The sequence below is a fragment of the Panthera tigris genome, chromosome A2 (assembly GCF_018350195.1).
Source record: "Panthera tigris isolate Pti1 chromosome A2, P.tigris_Pti1_mat1.1, whole genome shotgun sequence".
Classification (NCBI taxonomy): domain Eukaryota; kingdom Metazoa; phylum Chordata; class Mammalia; order Carnivora; family Felidae; genus Panthera; species Panthera tigris.
Window position 1 is genome coordinate 108,569,918 of NC_056661.1, and position 24,657 is coordinate 108,594,574.

General features: G+C 39.3%; 2 protein-coding genes across 3 annotated transcripts in view; one reads left to right on the forward strand and one right to left on the reverse strand.

Moving 5' to 3' along the window:
- Positions 1 to 7,940, forward strand: part of TSPAN13 (tetraspanin 13) — a 31,973-nt gene extending 24,033 nt beyond the window's left edge. The window contains exons 4-6 of the mRNA XM_007089081.2: positions 286 to 399; positions 1,623 to 1,736; positions 6,857 to 7,940. Of these exons, the coding sequence (XP_007089143.1) occupies positions 286 to 399; positions 1,623 to 1,736; positions 6,857 to 6,931 (303 nt within the window). The 3' untranslated portion in view covers positions 6,932 to 7,940. The remainder of the gene's footprint in view (positions 1 to 285; positions 400 to 1,622; positions 1,737 to 6,856) is intronic.
- Positions 7,941 to 12,660: 4,720 nt separating this feature from the next.
- AGR2 (anterior gradient 2, protein disulphide isomerase family member) lies at positions 12,661 to 24,267 on the reverse strand. 2 transcript variants are annotated; one of them, XM_015540647.2, is made up of 8 exons: positions 24,192 to 24,267; positions 21,246 to 21,391; positions 20,935 to 20,998; positions 20,764 to 20,816; positions 20,222 to 20,295; positions 17,906 to 17,969; positions 15,441 to 15,524; positions 12,661 to 14,254 (listed from the first exon to the last, which is right to left on the reverse strand). In XM_015540647.2, the coding sequence occupies exons 2-8, from the start codon at positions 21,382 to 21,384 to the stop codon at positions 14,205 to 14,207; spliced, it is 528 nt and encodes a 175-aa protein (XP_015396133.1). In that variant the 5' UTR covers positions 21,385 to 21,391; positions 24,192 to 24,267; the 3' UTR covers positions 12,661 to 14,204. The 2 variants fall into 2 exon arrangements, with proteins under 2 accessions (XP_015396133.1, XP_015396134.1); XM_015540648.2 differs by lacking the exon at positions 24,192 to 24,267 and adding an exon at positions 23,976 to 24,095.
- Between the last annotated feature and the right edge of the window lie 390 nt (positions 24,268 to 24,657).

Genomic DNA, 24,657 nt, shown 5'->3' on the forward strand with positions numbered 1-24,657 from the left:
GGATCTCTGGGGCAATGGAAAATTTGTCTTGTTTCAGTCTGAGAATTTTTTGAACTCAGTGCTTTTTTAAAAAATGCATGTAAAAATTGAGACTTTTCATTCTTGGGATAGACACAGTGCTTTAATTTTTGTTGCAGATTCAGTTCTTGCCCTTTGAAAACTTCTAATGGTCTTCCAAAGAGTATTTATTTTAGATACTCTCAGTATTAAAAGTTGCAGTCTCTAGCTTTATACATTTTGTCCAGGGATAACTCATTTTAATGCATATACTAATGCATTTTCTAGGGTCAGCTTCTCGAAGTTGGTTGGAACAATACAGCAAGTGCTCGAAATGACATCCAGAGAAATTTAAATTGCTGCGGGTTTCGAACTTATAACCCAAATGACACCTGTCTGGCTGTAAGTACAAAGCATAATGTATTTTTTGGAGATGTATTGCATACAGATGAATAATGATTACTATGAAATAAATGGATTTTCTGATGCTCAGTTGTATTTTTAAAATGCTTTACATATACCATGGACATTATTGTATCATTTGTCCTCAAGTATCTACTGCTAAGAGTGCTAAATATCCCATGGCCCTGCCAGACACAGATGTTTCTGGTCCTGCCCCTAATTCATTCCCATTCTACTCTTCCTAAAACAAGTTGTGAAAGAAAAGTAAGAGCCCATCAGCCTTCAAGATGCAGAGGAGCCGTACAAATATCTTGGTTTTGAAGCATATCAGGGTAGTGGGAGGAGACCTGTCTCTCCTAAATTGTGCTTTTTAACCATTTAAATGTCGTGGGGGAAGGATATGTGGATCCTATTTCCTCCCTCCCTCCTTCCCCATTACAACTGCATGCTCCTTCTGTGTGGGAGCTGAGCTAGCAATGGACAAATTAGAGCCATACTGTTGTCCCAGGCCAGACCCCTGTATGAGGTCAGAGTTGGAGCTTAGCTCTCCTAGGAAGTTCACATGTGTTAAAATTTTGGGGAAACTCCTATAACATCTCTCTGAGCCCTGAACTGGCTTGTCCCTCAATGAGGCCTCTTTCATGGGATTATCAACTTTCTACTGCTGTGGAACACACGAACAACACCCGTGTATTATCTCAGTTTCCATGGGTCAGAAGCGTGAGTGTGGCTTAGTTGGGTCTTCCACTTAGGATCTCCCTTGGGGGAAATTAAGTTGTTGGCCAAGGCTGCAGTCTCATCAGAGGCCTAGGGTCCTCTGGCAAGCTCAGTGGGTTCTTGGCAGAATTGGGTGTCTGTCTGGTGGTTGTAGGACTTAGGTCCCGTTTTCTTGCTCTCACAATATGGCAGCATCAAAGTCAGCTTGATAATTTCCATTCTGTTAAGATGATATCTTATGTAACACACTACAAACATGGGAGTGACTGTCTATTGTATTCACAAATCCCATCCACAGTCAAGGGGGGTGATTACTCAAGGTGTGTACACTGGGGGTGGGAATCGTGCGAGCCATCTAAGAATTTAGGACAGTACTAAATAGCCAAGGCCCAGACTGGATATAATACTCCAGCCACTCATTTTTATGTGGGTTCAATTTTTATCAGCTTTTTATAACTGTACTTTGAAATAAAAGTCCTCTTTTTTTTTTTTTTAAATTGATACAGAGCTGTGTCAAAAGCAGCCACCCATGTTCACTGTGTGCTCCAATAATAGGAAAATATGCTGGAGAGGTTTTGAGATTTGTTGGTGGCATTGGCCTCTTCTTCAGCTTCACAGAGGTATGTGCAAATAACTCGCTATCTTTCCACTTTTGTCGTAGGGTTCCATTTTATATGGCAAGAGAGCATTACATTTTACCTTAGCATGGCCCTTAACTTTTGGAATGTATCGATGAATATTTTCACTGAGACTTAGTATTATAATTGTTTGAACCCTGGCTTGAAATCAGAAGACCTCACAGATCTAGCATGAACTTTAGACAGGGTGAGATGCTTCATCATTAAATCATTTAAAATTTAATGAACTAATAAAATGAATTTGGACTGGTTTATTTCTAGAGTCTCTTCTATTTATAGAGTTGTATGATAAGTTATAATTTTAAATTTTGGAATAGGTAAGACATTCATACTGTTTAATATATATAGTATATAACACACACACATATAAAGATAAGCTTTGAAAAATTGCCTTCCAAACCCATCCTCCATTGTTCCTAGCCTTCCAAAACCTACAGGTAAACAGTATTATTAATTTCTTATTTATATAACTTGTATTAATATATTTTTCATATTAATACAGTTACAGATAATATATGTGTCTGTAAGCAAAACCACACTCATATTGTTTGATAATTGTAGAGGAATGCTAATTCCTTTTGCATCGTCTTTATTAAATTCTCAGTCTCTGTGGACATTTCTTGATAAAGCTGAGTTGGCAATATGTATCAAATTTTTTTTTACTCATACATTATTTTGAGAGAGTGAGAGAGAATCCCCAACAGGCTCAGCACTGTCAATGCAAAGCCTGACATGGGGCTCAGACTCATGAGCCGTGAGATCATGACCTGAGCCAAAATCAAGAATCAGGCACTTAACTGACTGAGCCACCCAGGCACCCCTATAGCACATTATATATGTGCTATATATTATATATTGTATATATAATATAATTACATATATTATATATTTATATGTTATATACATGTATATATGTTATATATTTTATTGTTTTCAGTTTCCTTTTTTTTCTCCTCGTGAGAAGAAAAAATTCACACTTGGCTGTTATTTACAAAGTGGAGATAAAGACCAAGGTTAATATTCATTTTTTAAAAGAAGTCTCCCCTGACATCTCTTCCTATTCTAAGCATTTTTTCTGTTTCACTTTTTCTCAAGAAAGAGCTGTCTAGTGGGTTGGTTGTGACATCAGAAAAGAAAATTGATGTATTGTTTAAAAACAATTCTGTGCATTATTTCTTCCTTTCCTTTAATCAGTATGATTTTTTTTTCCCCCATGAAACAACTTAAAAATACAGATAGAAAAAAATCGGGATGAGCCATCTCCATTACCCCATTAGCCAGATTCAACAATTATCAGGATTTTGCTACTTGGTTTCCTTTTTATTTTGGGATTTATTTTGAAAATTTAATTCTTTATTTATTTTTTATTTTTTTTAAATGTTTATTTAAAAACAAACCATGAGATCATGACCTGAGCTGAAATCAAGAGTTGGATGCTTAACCAACTGAGCCACATGGGTGCCCTGAATTTGATTCTTTTGAGCAGCTCCGTTTTCTTCTCATCAGGTTACACTACCTTCAATTATGCCTATTTTTTTTTAATTTTTTTAACGTTTATTTATTTATTTTTTTTGAGACAGAGAGACAGAGTATGAATGGAGGAGGGTCAGAGAGAGAGGGAGACACAGAATCTGAAACAGGCTCTAGGCTCTGAGCTGTCAGCACAGAGAGCCTGATGTGGGGCTTGAACTCACAGACTGCGAGATCATGACCTGAGCCGAAGTCAGACACTTAACCGACTGAGCCACCCAGGCGCTCCACCTATTTTTTTTTCTAAAAACAGACTTTATTTATTATTTTTTTGGAGCAGGTTTTGGTCCATAGCAAAACTGGGAGAAAGGTACAGAGATTCCCATATATCCCTGCCCTTAGATAGGCATGCATAGTCTCCTCCATTGTCACCATTACTCACCACAGTGGGACATTGTTACAATTGATGAACCCACAATGACACATCATAATCACTCAAAGTCCATAGTTTATGTTAAGGTTTACTTTTGTACATCATATGGTTTGGACAAATGTATAATGACATGTATTATAATTACATCATTATAATATCATACAGAATATTTTTTGCTGTCCTGCCCTGTAGGTCTTCTCTGTTCTACCTATTCATCCCTCCTCCTACTGTTTGTTTGTTTGTTTATCATTTCTGTTAAGAATATAAACTCTTGAGTCTTAGGTATCTAAGAGCTAAGAAGACATTGTTCTTTCATAGACTCTTGCTTTATATTTTATATACCATGTCCTTTGAAACCTGGTTAGAGATTTTAAAAATAATTTATCCCACATGATATTTTCTGGATAGTAAATATTTTATGGGTACTCTCACTTTTCAATTTTTTGTTGTATTCGGTATTTCACTGAATCATAGGGATGAGGCTAACTAACCGAACCAATGATTTCCTCTCATAGGTGAAACAGAATGATTTGATTTGAACTATTTATCATGGCTGAAAATAAACTTAAACCCTAAAAAAAACATTTAGAATCTGAGAACAAAGTTAAAAAGTTAGCACACGTTCTTTGTAGAAACTGTAGAAAATACAGAAAATTATTAAGATGAAAAATTACATGTATTTACTAACTAAAATTACAAATACCAATCTTTATATTTTGGCATATTACCTTTTGTCTTTCTATATTTAACAAATAAACATAAAGCATAATATATAGGCTTATGACACAATTTCTATGTTGGTGACCTCCATTCTAGACGTAGGTTCTAGGATCAGCTGAGTTCATGATCCCTTCTAGTCAAAGTTACCCTTGAAAATCTTCAAATCATTTTAAGCAGCTTTGTAAGTTTAAAATCCATTATCTAACTTTGATCTTTTTGCACTTTGGGTGTGGCCTCCCTTCCAAACTCCCTGGAAATGAGGGATGAGATAGTGGCTCAATAATAAGGCAAAAGAAGAGACTGTCTCATTTTGTCACAGCTGAATTGGAGGAATTAAGTTTTGGTAAAATGTGGCCTCCGATTATGAGGGTCTAATTTTACCCATTTGCTTTGTTTCCCCTAAGAACTGTAACATACACTATCGGCATATATCCAGGGCTGATAGTCAGAATATTTAAGGGGCGTCTGAGTGGCTCAGTCAGTTTAGCATCCAACTCTTGATTTCTGCTCAAGTCATGATCTCCTGATTTGCAGGATCCAGTCCTGTGTTGGGCTCTGCAATGACAGCAAGGAGCGTGCTTGGGATTCTCTTTTTCTGCCCTCCCGTCTCTCCCTCTCTCTCTCAAAATAAATAAGTAAACATTAAAAAAAAAAAAAATTAAAACCGCAAAAATTCTCACCAAAAGCTCTTTCCATGTGCAGCATTTCTGAGGCAGAGTGAAGGAAATGATGCTTGGGTGGGTTGGGGGGTGTCCACGGAGTTGCTCTTTGACAACGGGTGTGTAAATATTTCAGCATTGTAACAACCAGCCTGGTTGAAGTGGTAGGTGGAATGTAAGCCTGAGAATGGCCTTCAGCACATCAGATTTCACATACAACCACAAACACTGAGAGCATCACTCTGGGTTTGAACCACGGTTCTAGCACTCATGACCTGTGTGACCCGCACTCGGTTATTTAGCCTCTCTTGGCCTCAGTTCCTTTGCTGGTGGAATAAGGATAATGATTGTTCTCATCAAGTAGGGTGTTTGGGAAGTTGTTTGAATTTGTAAAGTGTGAAGAACAGAGCATGTCACAAAGTACTCTTGGTGTGTTAAGTAAATTCCTTTTCTCTCCCTGTCATATGTATTTCAACCCAAACTTTCCACTTCCTTAAAGTAGACTTATTTTTCCTTGATTCACCTCAGCGATCGTAGTTCCATCAGCTCTTACGTGTTGTAACTAATCAGTGCTGGTTGTCAATTTTATAACAACACCGGGGTTATTATTGTGGTAAGGGAGAAAATTGTGGAGTGATCATAATTCTCTAGAAGTAGTTTAGAGGGCTCATGAGTAGTAATGAAGTCAAATATACAAAATTTAGGTGAAAAGTTTTTACAGATCTAAAGTGGAAAATATAATTTGAAATTCATTTTGTTCCGTTAAATTTTTATATCTTTTCAGTCTAGGAATTTTTGATTATTTTAAGTAAATCAACTTTGAGAGGGCAGAAACAGAATGAACACATTTCTTAATTAAAAAAAAAATTATGTTGGTTAACGCTTTGGTAAACCTGGTGTAAGAAACAGCACAATAACAACTTAGTACTTTTCGAAAATTACGGATCTTTGTGCCCTTCGGGAGGTAGGAATTGTAACATTTTTTATTGATCTCCATTAGCAAAATTTGTTACTGTGGGGTTTTTGTTACTGCTGAATTTTCCCTCAACTCAGCTTGTTTCTGAATTATCAGAATATGTGATATTTTAGCTATCCAGAAAATTCAGTGTTTGTAATAGGTTCCTAGTGCTGCTCTAACAACCACGATTGGAGTTGCTTCAAGCAACACGGGTTTATGATTTTATGCTGCTAGAGGTCAGAAGTGTCAAATGCAGACTCCTTCTGGAGGCTTTCTGGGAGAGTCTGTTTCCTTGCCTTTGGCAGCCTCTAGAACTTCCTACGTGTGCAGCTTGTGGCCGTGGCCTCCATCTTTGAAGGCGGCACGTGGACTTCGCCTCCATCGTCGAAGGCAGCAGTGCAGCATCCTTTCTCTGACTGTCCCCTCTGCATCTGTCATCACATCACCCTTTCTCTGTGACTCTGATTTTGTTTGTCCTTCTTCCTTCTTATGATTACATCAGCCAGCCCACCCGCATAATCTCCCTGTCTCAAGATTTTTAACCCAATCACATCTGCATAGTCCCTGTTACCATGTAAGGTAACCTATTCTGTCAGGTTCTGGGGATTATGTTGCAGACATCTGTGGAAGGCCATTATTTGGCCTACCACAGTAGTCATAGTAATTGTTCTTAGGGCCTCTAATTTGGGCTAGTCACTACACTTTAAAAGGAAAAAAGAAACCTCTTCCTCTTTGAACAAATAATGCAAAGCGCTTCAGAGGTCCAGAATTATGTATTGATGCACTGAAGAAATATATGCAACTGTTACTTTCTCTTTCTTTTTCTTTTCCTTTTTTTTTTTTTTTTTTTCTTCCATTCCAGATCCTGGGTGTTTGGCTGACCTACAGATACAGGAACCAGAAAGATCCTCGTGCTAATCCTAGTGCATTCCTTTGATGCGAAAACAAGGAACATCTTTCATATTCTGATCTTGTTCACTTTCTCTAACTTAAAGTTCAGCTAATTTGCCTGTTTAAGGAAGCAGTATCTGAAAAGTTACATTATTGACAGTGGAATTATATATTTTTATTCTTACGTTTCTCTAAATGTTTTCCTTTTCCATTGCTGAAAAAAATTAGATACTCGTGGTCTCCTCTGAACCTCAGTGGTACCTGTAATCTACTGTATTCACAGTGTCTGGCACTGTCCACTGTGGCCTTTCTTAGCATTTTTACCTGCAGAAAAACTTTGTATGGCACGATTGTGTTGATCATATTGTAAATCTAAATATACATCTCACTGGAATAATTAATTGTATGTAGCACTGTGCTGTGTAGATAGTTCCTACTGGAAAGAAGAGTTGACATTTATTAAAGCCAGAAAGGGTGAAATTCTGTTAGGTTAAATTCAGTAAGGGAAATCCAAATTCCCCCATATTTTTTTTTTGTTGTTGTCTTTTTAGGAACGCTGTATTGTGGAAATTGTTAACATAAAAGTGATAATTTAGTTCCAGTAGTCTTTTATGATTACACTAATGTAGCCTAGAAATAGCTATGTCTTTAGGAATGTGTGGTTTAGTTTTTGATTCTTATAGGTAAGTACAAAGGAGAAATGGTCTCATGAATGTTCTGATGTGTAACATTTGCTTCAGGTTTCGAGATGTAATGAGTTTGGGAAATTGAGAAAGTCTAGCTATGTAACCTTCTTATTCTTTTATAATAATTTGAAGTCCAAAAGACTGCGTTTTTAAACAAGTTACTATTAATGCATTGGCCCATGTAGCAAAAAGATATTTGATTATCTTACAAATTGTTAAATACCTTTTTCATGAATTTTCTCAGTATTGTGACAGCAACTCGTCAAATCCAAGCATATTTGAATGTGAGCTCACATAATTTGAATTTGAAATAGTATTGTGGTTCTGTAGATTATGTTAAAAAATTAAAGAATGGAAACCTTTCTTTGTGTGTGAATGTTTCAATTAAATTAATGGAAGAATTGCTAAATGAATTCAGTGAAATGGAATTGTTTTCTTTATTGCTTTATTCGCTCTGACCGACAGTCCAGTCCTGCCATTGTAGTGTATAATCTAGCCATGGAAATGAACTCCCAGCATTGATGTCTACTGGTAGTCCTCCCCACATTCTTTCTTGAAATGTTTCAGTGTTTAATATTTTCTCCACAGTGAGAATTCTCCATAGTGTTTTTTAAAAAAGAGAAGTCATTCGTATTTATTTGTGGAAAATATGTAAGTTCCTTCATGTTATTGACAGTTCATAAGTTCTTGCATTCTATGTGCTATATAGTCTTTTATTGGTAATTGTCACGGCGATGGGTTTTAGGCCAAGAAAGGGGGCAAATGGTCGATATATAGAATTTTAGAGCATTTGGTGGTGGTGTCACCTCTATGACTCTGGAAGACCGGGTGATCTTACAAGAAAACCAAATTGTGCAGTTCCCATGGTACTGTAAGGAAGGAAAAATAGTTTTCCCTTTGCTCTTCCAAGTTCTTGTCTTAGACCATGTGTAAGAAAAGTCAGATCAACAAGGGAAAAGCAGGTTTATTAACATGAATATCTTATGTATACATAGGAAATACCCCCCGAAAACTGAGAAACTCCCCATGATAGCCCAAGACATCATCTTAAATACTGTCTTTCGCTAAAGACTAAAGAAAGGGGTGTGTGTTGGGAGGTGGAAATTGGAGGGAAGGATAGTTACAGGGGTTAACAGGAAAAGCACTGTAAACAAAGGCACGTCTTGTAAAATGGGTTTTGGTCAGTGACTTCTACATTGCTACCTTTCTTGTGATTTAGAGTCATTCTCTTCCTGGTGCAGAGAAGGAGACACCTTTACATATAGGTATTTCCTTTATACATGTAAATTTTCCTTAAAGAAGGATTAACCTCTACTCTCATTGCAGAACTGCTCCTGTGTCCTCTTTTTTTCAAGAATAATCAGCTCAAGGGGTGCCTGGGTGGCTCAGTTGGTTGAGCGTCTGACTTCAGCTCAGGTCATGATCTCATGGTTAGAGGCCTACATTGGGCTATCTGCTGTCTGCACAGATCCAAAGATCCTGTCTCTCTCTCTCTCTCTCTCTCTGCCCCTCTCCTGCTCATGCTCTCTCTCAAAAATAAACATTAAAAAAATAATCAGCTCAAAATAATCTTTATGTCAAAGAGTGGCATAGTCTGCTCTCCTTCAATGCCACATTGAGCCCTGGGCAACCGTAACATTGTTCCTACTTATCCCATAAGATGAGATTGGAAGTGATGCCTGAAGCAAGTGAGATTTTTGAACACTGTCTTTACTTTAAGACATTTTGTATTTTCCTCGTTTGCTTTGTTAAATTTGGAAGTTCCCTTGAGATTCTGGTATCTCTTGATGTAATACTTTTCTTGGTACAAAATGATTATATGTGGAAAGGGCTCTTCCATAGCCCTGTTTGCGCTCTAATTGCAGTGACCTTATTTGGGTCAACCCAATTACGAATCAGGGCCTGGGAAGCATGAATCTTTAGGGCTACTAAACTATAGCATTCTAAGAGTGGGTGGTAGCTAATGATTAACCATTCAAGAAATAATACATTCTCAAGTACCAAGAGCAGCCTTGTTAGATTAATCTGGGCCTCTGTTCCCTTGGGCAGATCTGAAGGTGATGGATTGTCTAGCCTCTTCTGGGAGGTCTCCTGTGGATCTTTGTTTGTGTTCTGCAGGCAGAGATAAAGCTCCCATTGCACACTTTATTATAAACCCACTGGAAAGGCCTCTGAATGGGTCTATCCTGAATCCCAGATGGCCACTAATGCGGCTACAGAAGTCAGGCTGATCCCAGCATTACAGGAGGGCCACTGCCTACGTGCACAGAGATGTTGCCACAAACACACGGCATCAGAGGAGGGTGAATTTCAGATCAGGGTCAGTCCTTGTGTTACGACAAACGGCTGTAATGCACACTCAAGACTCTAGAGCTCCTCTCTTCTAAAACTAACATTTATTTTAAAAAAGAAGCTACACTTTTTTAAATTTCTTTTTTTCTATTTACATATTCCATTAAGAGGGATATTTATTTCTTACAACATTTGCCCAGTCAACCTCTATATGAAGGGTGAAATTTTAGTTAATATAATGCTAATACAAGGGAAAAATGTGAGGCTATAATTCCTAAAATCAGAGTTCATGTAGCATACATTCATCTCAGGTACTCTGTGATCTAAACAGTGACTTTGGTATGAAAACCAGTTCTGCATGTTCAGCCTAACTAATATGCTACTGAGTACAACCGTGCAGAGAAAAGAAAAGAATCCAGAAGAGTGGCTTAAAATCTTAGTTCCCTTAAGCCAAAAACCTCCTCCTACCTTTTTTGTTTTTAAATATTTGTTTATCCTTGTTTTAGTTTATGCGTCCTTTTGAAAATGCACTGAGTAAATGTATGAGACGATTTCACCTCATAGCTGGTATTGCACAAATTACAATCACATTTTTACACCGTATTTTGTGAGAGAAAAACACTTTCAGACATTGTGACTGTACAAATAGGATCATTCACATGTCAATTTTATTATTAGAGTTGACAATAAAGTTAAGTACCGCGTTTTTCAGGTTTCTGGAAATTCCAGGGGATTTGTATGGAGTTGCTATGCACTTGTTATGCTTGGGGCTAGCAGTTAATTTTCCACCTGACAATGCCAAATGTAATTAGAGTCGTGTTATTGGTCAATGCTTTCTGAACAATTTTAAGGGAGCAATCCAGTAATGCCCTTTACCCCACGCCTCCATTCAACCCGGGTTGAGAGAGAGAGAGAGAGAGAAGAGAACAGAGGTCTTCTTGTTTGTCGTGATCACAACCGGGCAATTGTAGTCACTGAAATACCTCTGGAGATAGTGGGCAAGGGGGAAAATCAGACTCCTGTACCATGTGCCAGGCTACTTCTCATCCGTCTCCTCAGGAAAATCAGCTTTTGGAATTCATTTTCAAATGAGGGCCGGAGGGCATTGCTTGGAGTTAGAATATATGGTAAACAATGGACTGTGATATCACTTGGAGGGTGAAACCACCTTTGCTTACTTTCAAGTTCTTGGCGTTTTACGGTTTAGGAGGTCACAACTTGACGAGTGGCTTTTTCAAAGGTTAGGCTCATTTTACTTGGACTTTGAACTCTGACTCATTGGTGAGTGACTGAAGAAAGTTCTGTTCTTGACACAGAGCATGTTTTAAATTCTCCGCCAGCTCCTGTGCTCACCAGTGATTGCTAAATATAAGGACCTTAGAAGCTACTTAGGATTACTGACTGCATGAAACACACAAAAAACCAAAACAGAGCTAAGCAGTCATAGATGATCATTTGAAGCCTGCAGCTCTTAAGCAGGTGAAAATGGTTTAACCAGGCATGTTGAACATCCGTGTAAATGACTCACAGGTGATTTATGTTACCAAATTTTTTTCTAAATTACTTTCTCTTTTTCCACCTAAGCCATGGGGCCACCAATAAAACTGAGAAAATATTTTTTTTTTAGTGTGGTAAAATACACATAGCATAAAATGTATCATTTTTAACCATTTGTAAGTGTATAATTAAGTGACAGTAAGTACATTCACATTGTTCTACAACCATCACCATGAGCTTTTTCTCCCGCCCCCCTCCCCCCCCACTTTTTAATCTGGTCTAGTTAGTTAACATACAGTGTAATATTGGTTTCAGGAGTAGCATTTGGTGATTCGTCCCTTACATGCAACACCCAGTGCTCATCACAACAAGTGCCCTCCTTAGTACCCATCACCCATCTAACCCATCCCCCACCTCCCTCAGCTCTCAGTCTCTTGCGGTTTCCATCTTTTCTCTTTCTCCCCCTCCCATACATTTATCTGTTTCTGAAATTCCACACCTGAGTGAAATCATATGGTATTTGTCTTTCTCTGATTGACTTATTTTGCTTAACATAATACGTTCTAGCTCCATCCACATCATTGCAAATGGCAAGACTTCATTCTTTTTTGATGGCTGAGTAATATTGCATTGTGTATATATATATACTTCATCTTCTGTATACATTTATCAGTTGATGGACATTTGGGTTTTCTCTATAGTTTGGCTGTTGCTGATAATGCTGCTATAAACATTGGGGTGCATGTACTCCTTCAAATCTGTTTTTTTGGTATCCTTTGGGTAAATACCTAATAGTGCAATTGCTGGACTGTAGGGTAGTTCTACTTTTAGTTTTTTGAGGAACCTCCATATTTTTCTCCAGAGTGGCTGCAAACTAGTTTGCATTCTCAACAACAGTGCGAGAGGGTTCTCATTTCTCTGCATCCTCACCAACGCCTGTTGTTTTTCTTCTGTTGTTAATTTTAGCCATTCTGACAGGTGTGAGGTTGAATCTCATCATGGTTTTGATTTGTATTTCCTTGAAGGTGGGCCATGTTGAGCATCTTTTCATGTGTCTCTTAGCCATCTGGACGTCTTCTTTGGAAAAGTGTCTATGCACCATGAGCTTTTTCATCTTCCCAAGTTCACAGTGCACACCTGGTAAACAATAACACCTGCCTCACCCATTCCCCTTAGCCTTCAGCCCCTGACGACTACTATGCTCCTTGCTGTGTTGGTGAATCTGACTATCCAGACACCTCATGTAAGTGGAAACAACGTATTTGTCCTTTTGTGACTGACTTATTTATTCACTTAGCATAGTGTTTTCAAGGTTCATCCATGTTGTAGTATTTGTCACAATTTTTTTTTTCCTTTTTAAGGCTGCATAGCATTCCATTGTACGTGTTTATCGCATTTTGTTTATCCATCCATCCACCGATGGACATTTGGGTGGCTTCCTCCTCCTGACTATGTGACAAACGCTGCTATGAACATCAGTACACAGATAGCTTTTCCCTGCTTTCAGGTGTTTGGGGGACATACTCAGAAGTGGATTTACTGGATTATATGGTAATTTTGGGTTTAATTTTGTAAGGAACAGCCATATATATTTTTTTTTTTATAGTGGCTGCGCCATTTTTGTGTTGACACTGTGCCACCAACCTTTTTATTCAGCTGTTTGAAATAATACTCCCTTGACCTACAGCATTCTTCCAATTCTGTGTAGTTAGGTTGTCAACATACGCTTTCACTTAAATTTATTTGAACACAAAGGAAAGATAGGGAGATGGCAAGAAAGGGTTTGTTAGAACAGGCTTTGCTGATGTTTCCATATGCTTAAAGCAAAAGTTTATGTGTTTGCATCTTCTCTTTCTAACCTGTGTGTGCACACACTTCCTCCTTTTGCCATTACAGCACATATTCCTAAATTCTTTTTCACTTATCCTTTTGTTTCTTCATAGTGTTTATTTTTATAGATGACAACATAGTGCCGTGTGAGTTCATAAACTATGTAACCATTATATTTCCAGGTTGCCTTTTTTTAAAAGTATGTTTAAATAATGTTGCCATTGGCATCTTCACAGAACTCTGTTTTTCTTGAATGATTTTGAGAGATCAAATGTATCATAAGGCTAGTTCTTAGCATTTCTTGAGGGTATGTTCAAGGGTGCAGATGTTCTTTGAATGACCTTTTCACTGAATTAGTGCTCTGATGGAGAAAGCTGTCTGCTAGAGGCTTTCTCTGAGAGGGTTAAATTGTGCAATATCTAACTAAAATTGAATTCTTAAAGTGTGTATAAGGAGTTCCCCACCAGGGTGGGGAGGGGTTGTCTTCAGTTAGGTACCCAATCTTCTTGGGATGCCTTTGTACATATTCTTTTACACTAACACATATTCTGTGTTGATGCTTCTGTTGACTAAGCTCATGACTATTTTAGGCACCCAGTGACAAACTACATAATGAGGTGAGGTGATAACTTTGGCTGTCTTTGGTCTTCATTGCTCCAGTGAAGTTTGTCTTCTTGTCTCCTCTTTGAACATTTTGTGTGTCCAAAAGTCCTATTTGGTGAATGAATTAAATAGCTTTTCTCTGAAGGACTAAGTTGGGGGAAGAAATAACATTGAACACCCCCAAAAGGATTTATTTTTTTTAAAAAAAATCATGGCTGACTATGGTAGTATGCAAGATTGTTTTCATACATATATACTTCAAATTAAAAAAAAGTAACTGTTGTAACAATAACCCTGATCTAATTAATCAGTGTGTCCATCTGTGTTCCTGCATTCTCCAAAGTCTTCTAGGATCTTCTTAAGTCTCAAGGCCTGACACAGAAGGAAAAGCTTGCAGATGTTGCTTTTTCTCTACAATTCAGTCTTCAGCAATTTGAGAGCTTTCTTCATGTTGTCAAGCACTAATGGGGGAAAAGGTTGCCACAGTCAAGATGCCACCAGCAATTGTGTTGATAGATCTAGTAAACCCCTAAACTTGGGTACTTTATTCATTGTCTAAATGGGGTTCTATTTCATGATAGGGTGAAGAGTTGGTAATCTTATTATGAAATTTTTTCCCAAAAGTATGTGAATGGCTTTTATTTACATTCCAGTTCTCTTCCAATATTTATTGCATGCCTTTTCTACAAAGCACTGTGATATTACCTGTGCAGGATACCTGCCTTTAAGGAGTCCAAGGTCTTATTAAGATATATGCTCTTATCTCGAGAATGTCCAGTGCTTGGAATGTGCTTCCCTGGTCCTCCCGGCACCCACCAGAGGCATTGCCAATGGACCATGATAATCTTTGCTGCTGCCCAGATGCAGCTACACTGTCTTTCCCAGTGTAATATTTTAGGTCAATGCCGCTCAATAGACATTACGGTGATGATGAAAAGTATCCAGTGCCGGTGCACTGAGTACTTAAACTGTGGTTAGTGTGCCAGAGGAATTGAATTTTGAATTTTAATTAGTTGAATGTTGAAGTGCTATGTGTAGCTCATGGCTCACATATTGGGCGATATAGTTCTACGCAGCCACTAGTCATTGAGCAGAATTGGTTCTTGGGATAAAGCCCAACTTTCTTCCCAGAAGGACTAATTAGATGTGACAACTAGGTACAGTCTCCCACTGAGGTGCTTTATCTGCACTGTCTTGTCTTTCCATTTTATGGCAAATCCAGGCAAAATGAGAATCTTTCCAACTACTGGGAGCCGTCTTTCCTTCTGATCTTTAAAATTAAACTTAAACTCAATGTCAACAGACTGGACTACGTTATTTCATTTTCATCTTTTGGAAAAACTACATAAGGCATGCAGATTACCACTATTACTATTGTAATAAAACAATTACTACTGCATTTATTCTTTGGTAGGAGTTATGGGATAGACTGCCTGAGGGAAAGTTGAAAAGCAGGTAATGTGGTCACAGAATCCTCCAAGAGAAAAGGATACCTAATCTAAATAGTCTTTCATTGAGATTTAAAATAAATGAGATCTAGGTGAGTATGATTTGCACAAGGCTAGTTAGGGTCAAACTGATTCTCCTCACCAGAGCTCTACTCCTAGAGCAACAGTAATAGATATGTTCACAGGAGGTAACACTTACAGAGAGCTACATCTGAAGGTTCGTAAGCGTAGAGACGATTTGAGTATCTTCCAGTGATGTCAGCTCTAACTGTCAGGGATGGGTCTACAAAGAAAAACCAAACAGGAATGAAGTCTCTGTTTTCAAGTAAGCTCTGCTGTGTGAGGAAGCCTATGTGTTTGTCCATGGCCCACGCAAGGAACACAGCGTGTGATCTGTCTCACGGAGTTCCATGCCATCCACTCTGCATCCCGGCCAGTGGATGCAGTCCCCCAACCAGGGCCCGGAACATTTGACAGCTGTGGAATGCTATTTGTGGGAAAGGTTATGAACCCTGCTGTCCTATCTATAGCAACTCGAAAACACAATAATACATACTTTCGGGGTGGTGTTTGGTGCTTTGGTGGAAACATTGGCATTCCCTACTAAAGAATTATTTTAAACTTTTGAAATGCTTATGTGGTAATTGCAGTGTGTTACCAAGAGCAACCTAGATAATTAGAAACCCACATCCAATGCTAGTTTTCAGAACCCAGGGTTGTTTTTAATCAAGTAAAGAATGCCAACCGTAAGAGAAGCGAAGTTCAAATAAGCATGTAGTTCCCCTGTTTTTTTTTTTTTTTACTTTATTGTTATCTGGATACATTTGAAAAATAAAGACTTAAGAGTCTTCCCTCATGCATACATATGTCCCTATAGGTTTAAGTCCATTTTTTCATGTTTTGTATTTAACTTGAAGCTTTCAAGTTAACTTTTCACTTAATGAGAAAAAAAGGTATTTTAACAATAAGGTGGATCGAAAAGGGAGATACTAGGGTCTACACACATCTAGGCACCTTGTCTTGCAAGAGAAGATTGAAAGAGCTTAAGGTACATGTCCTGAAAATCAGATGAAGAGGTCCTGTGAGAACCAGATGCTTGTATGTAGAGTCTGTTGCTGGTACTTAAGTGGGCAGTCTTTCATTTCAGAATGTTGGAATGGTACCAACTGACATTAATTACAGAAAGCAGACATCTATTTGTTCAACAAAGACTTAAAACCTATTATATTTCTGCTACGTGCACAGGATACAAACACACGGTCTACTCTTTGTAATAAATTAACATAAGAAAAGCTTTTTAACAACCATTGGCTCACAAGCCATGGCCTGCACCCTGGAACCACTAAGAGAGCTTTAAGAAATACCTCCAGCCTCCCCGGCCCCCCCCCCCCCCCCCATGCCTTCCCCTGCGCAAGATTCTGATTTAACGGGTTTGAGATGTGGCTGGGTAGCTTGAGTTTTAAAATCTTCTAGGTGATTCTAATATGCAGGCAGTGTGGAAACTCCGGAGCTGGAAGAGCAAGCAAGCTGCCTGAGGTGGGTTTTTTGGAAGGCATTGAATGTGGGTTAAAATGCCCTTAGACAGGGATAGTATGAAAAGAACTCCTGCACAGAATGTAACGGGGTGACCTATAAAGTCCCGGTTTAAGGGCTCTCAGTTTTCTAAATCCTAACAAAATGGAATCTGTACTATTAGCTCCAGTTCAGCTTTTTTCCTTTATATCCCTCACTTGTTCCTCTCCCCTGTTAATGTGTCTTTAGTGAGTTAGATGGTCCAATAGTGAGTTAGAGCTCAGTGAGCGTGGGCTCTGCCATGGGGTGGATTTATTTATACAGTGTCCTTAAATCACTCTGACTTGGTTCAAAGCCACTCCCAATTCATTTGTTTAATCGTTTAACAAATATTTATTGCCAGCCTACCGGAGGGTCATTCTGCAAATAGGAGGGTGAGAAGAAACAGACACAGTACCTGCCCCCAAGAGCTGTGGTACTGTGGGGGAAAATATATACTAAACAATCACCCACTAAATGCGAACTTATCACTGAGATAAGTGTGACTCTTGAGAGGAACATGATGTCACAAGAGCACATAGTGGGGATTGTGCCAGGTCAGTGAACGACAGGGATGACGGAGGAGGTGATGGGGGAAGTGCATGGGGGAAGCAGGAAGAACTTTCCAGCAGAGAGAACAGCACCTGAAAAGTACCGGTGGCTGGAAGGAGCATGACTCCTCTGATTTCTTTTATTCCAGTGCATCTTCCTCACTTTCCCCAAAATAATTATCAAAAATGTCAGAATGAAAAATCCAACATACGAATTGGAAGTTTGCCAGATGAAAAATAAGTATTTACAGGCCTGATGTATTCAGGAAAATGGGCAATGCATTTAAAGAGTTAATGGGAATGCTTCCTTTTCAGATGTATTTGTGACAGGACATGATAAGTTAATGTTAGCAGATGAGAAACAGATGAGGAAATAGGCAGAAGCTTGAATTTTCTAATGAAAATAGGTTGAGAAGCGTAAAGGAATGTCATACCCCTTGTTAGGGCATGACAATGGCAATGGCCATGACTGAATAGGAGATGGGGAGGGGGAGTCGAGAAGAGATACCGCAGCACGTGGGAAATGACAGGTGTGCTTAATCTCACTGTCACTTTTACTTACCAACAAACATGATTCTGGGGACATACTGGCCATCAGGAGAAAGGTGTTTATCAGTTGTTTCATACTAAGATTAAAAGAAAAGACAGCTTTTAGTTGGTCTGTTCTTTAGTTGTTTTCATACTTGTTAATCCAGAAATGTGTCCGTTACAGGGCTAGGCATCTTGAGATACTCTAAGGCACATCTCTTCCACAGAGAGTTTATAATACACATGGGGAGGCAGGTTATACACATGAAATAATAAATAAGATAGAACAGACTGTAATTCAAAACCTGATGTAGAGGACTGAATGATAGGATCAAGAGGAAAAACATTCAAGAAGTGAGAATATGGAGGGAGTTATAATGTTTGGGAAGACATGTTGGGTGAGATAGGAAATAGAATAATGAAAGAAACAGAAGTCACATTTAGAGAAATTACAGAAACAAACAGGCTTGTCTTACAGCACTTACCTTTAAGGAATGCACTGTCAATTGAGAGATACAGGTAGGAAAATGAATATCAAGGATCCAGTTGGTGAAGTGTTATGATGGAGGGTGTTCAGGTGCAGTGGGTGACCAGAGCAGGACATTTAGCCCCGTGTGCAAGTTTTACTAAGACTTTCTGAAGTGAGTAGGGAGGAGTCTTAAAAAATGAACAGGAGTCGGTTACGTGGAAAATGAGGTCACTGCAGACAGTGGGGAATGACTGCACAAAGGTAGAAGAAAGGCACAGCACTTTCTGGTCTGACTACGTGTTTTGGGAGGATTGAAATATAGGGGATGCATGAGGTATTGGCGAGAGAAGATGCTAGAGAGCTGCTTCTGGGGCTGGCTCTTGAGCAGTCTTTCACACTATGCCAGTGTTTGCATTTGTTCATGAGTAGACAAGAACAACTGGAGAGATTTAGAAGAAGTACCATAACCCCAGTTTGGTTTTTGGAATCGTTACCCTGATGGCCATGTGGGACTAGCTGGGACTTATTTTGTAGGCACAGAGCCATTTAGCAATGTTGTAGTCAACTAGGCGGAGAAAAATTGTGACACTAAATAGTAGTCCTCATTCTACAGGGAAATGACCAATAGCAAGAATATGTAGCAGTTAGACCACAGGGTTTCTTGACTGCTGAAGGTGAGTAGGAGATTGCCATCTAGAGTAACACTTACAGTGAAACAGGGAATAATGAAAGAAGAGCTCTTTGAAAATCTTGAACCAAGCTTATAAATTCAGCCTTGGACCTGTTGAATTTAAGCTTAACTAATGCAATATCTGGACCACGATTGCACACACAAGTTGGAAATCGTCATGTGTTTGGATGAGATGTGGGGATTACCAGTGTGTGGGCATTGGTTAAAGACAGCTGTAGATGAAGTTGTCCATAGAGAATATAAAATATGAAAAAGACAAGTATGTCAAGTAGAGATTCACCAAGTCACTAATACTGAAAGTTAGAAAGAGGAAAGTGAACCCATGGAAGAGCACTGAGGAAGATGAGAATGCTCTTTGTTTGTTTGTTTTTTTTTAATGTTTATTTATTTTTGAGATGGAGGGAGAGAGAGAGAGTGAGAGAGAGAGAGAGAGAGAGAGGGGGAATGAGCAGGGGAAGGGCAGAGAGAGACAGAGACACAGAATCTGAAGCAGGCTCCAGGCTCTCAGTTGTCAGCACAGAGCCTGACACGGGGCTCGAACCCGTGGACCGTGAGATCATGGCCTGAGCTGAAGTCAGATGCTTAACCAACTGAGCCACCCAGGCGCCCCGAGAATGCTCTTTGAAGAAGCCAACCTATGTCAACTTGGAAAGAAGGGGGAGAGAGAGAGAGAACTTGCAGTAGAAAGCACTTGCAGACAGAAAGCCTGACCAACAGGAGGGGTGTTGATGGTGAAGGAAAGTGGGAATGAAGGGAAGCTATTTTGCATGTGCAGTGATTTCATTTAGACCACCAGGAAACTGTCTCTCAGGGAGAGAGGATACAAGGACTAAGAAGGACTGCAGGCAAAGGGGCACAGGAAGAGGCTTGCGAAGACAAAAACCTTCCAATTATTATAGCCACAGAGAAAATCCTGACCACAAGAGCGCATTTTTCAGACAAGCTAAAATTATTAATCACTAAATAAAAGCATATGCATGCAAGATAGATTATTAATGAACTATGTTTCTCTCTCTCTCTCTCTCTCTCTCTCTCTCTCTCTCTCTCTCTTTCTCTCTAATCTGTGAGAGGAGACATTTGGAACAGACCCCAGTCCGTGCCGTGTGGCTAGAATGCGTAGGAAAAGATAGATTGTCGATTTCAAATAATGAGTCACGGAGGAATGTCAGCAATGAAAAAAGTGAACTTACAACTAGATTGAGGAGGACGAACTGCTCTGCCAATTTCTGGATTTCTTTATTTTCAGCAAACACTTTCTTTAAAGCTAGAATACAAAGAAGAATCACTAAGTATCCATTTCATCAGTGGCTGAAAGCATTGCTTTCAATTGTATTTTAAGTTGAACTGTACTTTTATTTTTTTTTTTAATTTAAAACATGTGTATTTATTTGACACACACACACACACACACACACACACACACACACACAGAAGGGGAGGTGCAGAGAGAGAGAATCCCAAGCAGGCTTCGTGCTGTCAGCGCTGAGCCTGATGGAGGGCTCAAACTCACAAAGTGTGAGATCATGACCTGAGCTGAAATCAAGAGTTAGATGCTTAACTGACTGAACCACTCAGGCGCCCCTGTAGTTACTTCAAAATAGGTTCTTACTACATAAGATGTTATGTTTCATTCAACTATGCTAGGTGCTAAGGATATAAAGATGAATGACCTGAACCTTGGCCCTAAAGCTAAAAGCCTATAAAGGAAATTATATTTAGAAGAACAAATTACCTTGACTGTGTGGGCATTCATCCAAGTGATGAATAATCATTAAGGGTTTGTTGCTGTAAGAGACAAAGAGCGATTGGGTAATTTTTAATGAGTAAGATTTCATGTACAGCTACGTATCACTAGGTGGCGCACTTGCGAGCTTTAGGAGAACTCTGTAACCCTCCTCTTTACCTTGTCTTGGATTTGTATAAAGCTTCTTCGTATGTCTGAGTCCAGATGAGTTGGTCACCCCAACCTAGAACAAAATGAATCAGTATATTTAAAGCTATTATAATTTCAGACTAAAAATGTTGAAAAGCAATGGTGAAGACTGGGATAAATATACACTGGATACCAAACAAGTATAAAACCCTCTAGAGAAAGCAGAAACATTGATAAACTTTGATGAATTTAGAAGAAACACATGCAAAAATATGTTTGGCACACAAGTCTCAGCTTCTCAATTAAGTGGCATTGGAAGCCGACCGGAAGCTCTCTCCTACCTCTGGAGAGGGTCTGGGGCAGTTTGGGTGCCGAGTCCTTTGTGTCCTTCTTAGCTCCTGATTTGACTGTGATATCTTTGGCCAGAGTGTAAGAGAGGGCGACAAGGAGCAAGAATGCTGACACTGAGATCTTCTCCATGGCAAATCTGATGTGGAAATAAGCAAAATATCAGTAAAACAAAAGGGAACGAGCAGCTTTAAAATCTTCAGACTGCATCACGGCCATGGGATACAATGGAATTGAGGCTTAGCTGGTATGAAAAACTACCTTCCACAGAATTTTCCTAAAAATACATAGTGTGGATATCTATTGACTTTTCTACTAACAGGCGTACAACCGTGTGTGTGTGTGTGTGTGTGTGTGTGTGTATACTGATGTAGATCTCCATAGAAATCTACAGTATAGAAATAGGTTTATAGATATTTTTTAAGAAAGTAGATAGATGTATATACTCTTATAGCTAAAGGAGTTTACATTTAAACTTTATATTTTGAAATTTTGAGTACTGGACGGCACCTTAGGGGCTACTCCTCCATTCCCACTACCCATGCCTGATGTTATAGATGAAGAGTCTGAAATTCAGAGAGATGAAAGCTTAGGAGGTTGGTACAGAACCCAGTCTTATGGATCTTTCCATTTGCAGGGCTGGCTCCCATTTTCCCATCCTGAAACAAGGGCCCTAAACATACACACGTCTCCAGCCTTCTTGTAAAATGGGGACATTGCCATTAAAGAGTAAGATCTAAGTAAAATGAATCCTTATTTAAATTAAAACCTGCCAACTTTGTCGCTTCACTGAAAACTTGTACCCACATAACTCTCTCCCTAGTCTAACATTTACTCAAATTCCATTTTTAGTTCTGAATTGACTAAAATATGTCGATGCAAGTTCAGTCTACTGAGACAGTTCTTCGACTCTCTCCGTGGGCCTGTATCAGTAGGTGACTGTGGGCATGTCTTTCAGTGCCCAAAATATTCTATGGGAATCATAATACAGAGAACCAACCCATGGGTATCTCTTTGTTAATTTTTTTTCCCTTCCTGTATTTCACAGTTAATTCTTTGGGAAAGCTTCACTACTACAAAGCAGATGCCTATAAGTAGGAAAGTGAACGGTAAGATGAGATCCATGAGTGAGGGAGGGAGAGAGCTAGCTGGTAAAGAGAGTTGCATTAGCAAGTTGCTGTAGTTATTGATCACATGCAGAATTGGGGATGGGGTTCCAGGAAGGACAAAGACTGAAATTGCTTAAACATATCTCACTCATATTGGTGTAGGTCTGAATAAATTCTGCAAAGGAAACAGGATAGATTACCAATGGTTAGTATTTTTAAGCTGGGGGTGGGGGAGACCTTTCTCATGTTCTGATAGCTTGAGTGGAAATTGTTGTTGAGCGTTAGCTGTTTTTGAAAAAAAAGCATTGCTAAGTTACCAAACCCAGATGATGGCTTGGATTAAACTGACCAGTTACTATCCAAACCATCACAGGTAGCCACAAACGTCTAACTCAAAAAAGACAAACAAAAAGCAAGGATACGCTTCCTTCATTTTCTACACAGATAGCCAACAATTCCCAGCCTTCTTAGTACAAAGACATCTTTTTAACACTAGAAAAGAAAAAAACAAAACAAAACAGAACTTTGACATGAGAATAATTGTACTTTTTAGATGTTAGTTGGTTCATAACAAATAATTACTTTGTGGCAAATAATTACTTTGAATTTATCAACAAACATTTGATTTTGTATTTTACTTATAGCAACAGCACCTCTTTATGTTAGAAAAAATAATCACCAACTGATGGTGAGACGTTTTATCTATTTTGCTCACCGGCCGTTCTTGTTGCCTGACTGTCAGGACCCCTTGTAATAGCTGCACAGCTTACCGGCTGGAACTGCTGACATAATACATGCATTTTATGGCAGGGTGACCCATTGAAGCCTAATGTCACTCCTGCTTTATAAATACACCACTGTGGGCTCACTCCTGACATTCATTCTACTGAGGTTTCATGCGAAGTGGACTCTGCCTGCAAATTCCCTGCATAAACCACCTCAAAACAGAACGTCAGCGTGCCTGGGTGGCTCAGTCAGTTAAGCCCCTGACTCTTGATTTCAGCTCAGGTCATGATCTTAGGGCCGTGATATCAAGCCCCTTATTGGGCTCTGTGCGGGGCATGGAACCTGCTTAACATTCTCTCTCTCTTCCTCTGCCACTGTTCATGCTCCCTTCCCCTCTCTCTCTAAAACAAAAGAAAACAAAAAAAATCACAATGCTAACCATAGAAAATGATGAGAATTTGGATACAAACACACACTCTATGAAACGGTGGTTGTATGTCCGTCCTCTTATCTTTAGCAAGGAATGAACTTGCAGGAGGTTTCAGTGTCCCTGTTCGTAAATGCTTCAGGAAAGCCAGCCCATCTCTTTTCTTGTAGCCCATCCCATGAATTTCAAGATTGAAGGTGCAACAAGAATATCTTTACAACAGAGAAAAAGAACCATTTTTCTGATCTGCAGTAATATTCCCAAGTGTAGTTCCTAGCGGGCAGTCTGAGCTGAGATTTCGTAGTCCTGGGGAACTGTGCTTTAGCCAGTGGGAAAGAAGCAGAGCATTAGATGATGAGCAGTACATAGTGACAGAAGACCGTAGGCCCTGTCCCAGGCTTGAAAGCTCTTAGAGCTCACCCACTCTTAAACCCCTTGTTTCTAAAAGGAGAAAGCATTACCTTGAAATAGCTCAGGAATGCAGCCCTCCACCAGCTCTGGCCAAGGAAAGGTCCTGGTAAGACTTTGATGGAAATTCCCTCCCCGCATCTCATTTCATTGCCCTGGGAACTACCTTGCACTTCTCTCTCTATTGATTCCTGTAACTTGACACGGTAATCAGAGCCCCAAACTCACTCTAGCCAGTGCCCTGCCAACATTATTGTCGGGAGCCTTACCTGGATTTCCCCACCCACTTGTCTGTGCGAGCCAGCTGGCCTCACTGCGGTCCAAACCTCCTAGTGAGCCAGCTCAGCTGAGCCTCTATTTATGCTCCCGAGCACAGCTCAATCCCACCCACTAATCCCGTAAGGACAGGTTGCAAACTCAGAAAGGAACTTTCCTTTACCCCAGCAAATAGCTCAAGAGTCCCTTGTTTTTAAAAATAGCATCGCAAAGGGTATGCTTTTCAGTGTGCCTGTTTTTTAACTGTTTGTGAAAGTCTATTGTTAAAGAGATTTGGAAAGTGGGCAGCGTGCCAAATCCAGGTAAGCTTTAAATGAAGACATTTGATTTGCCTGGAGGCTGATTTGTCTTTACATGATTGGATGGAGTGTGTGGTGTGTAGAATTTTTTTCTCCCCCTTGGGCAGATTGCCTTTTTTGAGTTGAGAACACCCAGGGGTGATTCACAATTCAAACTTCG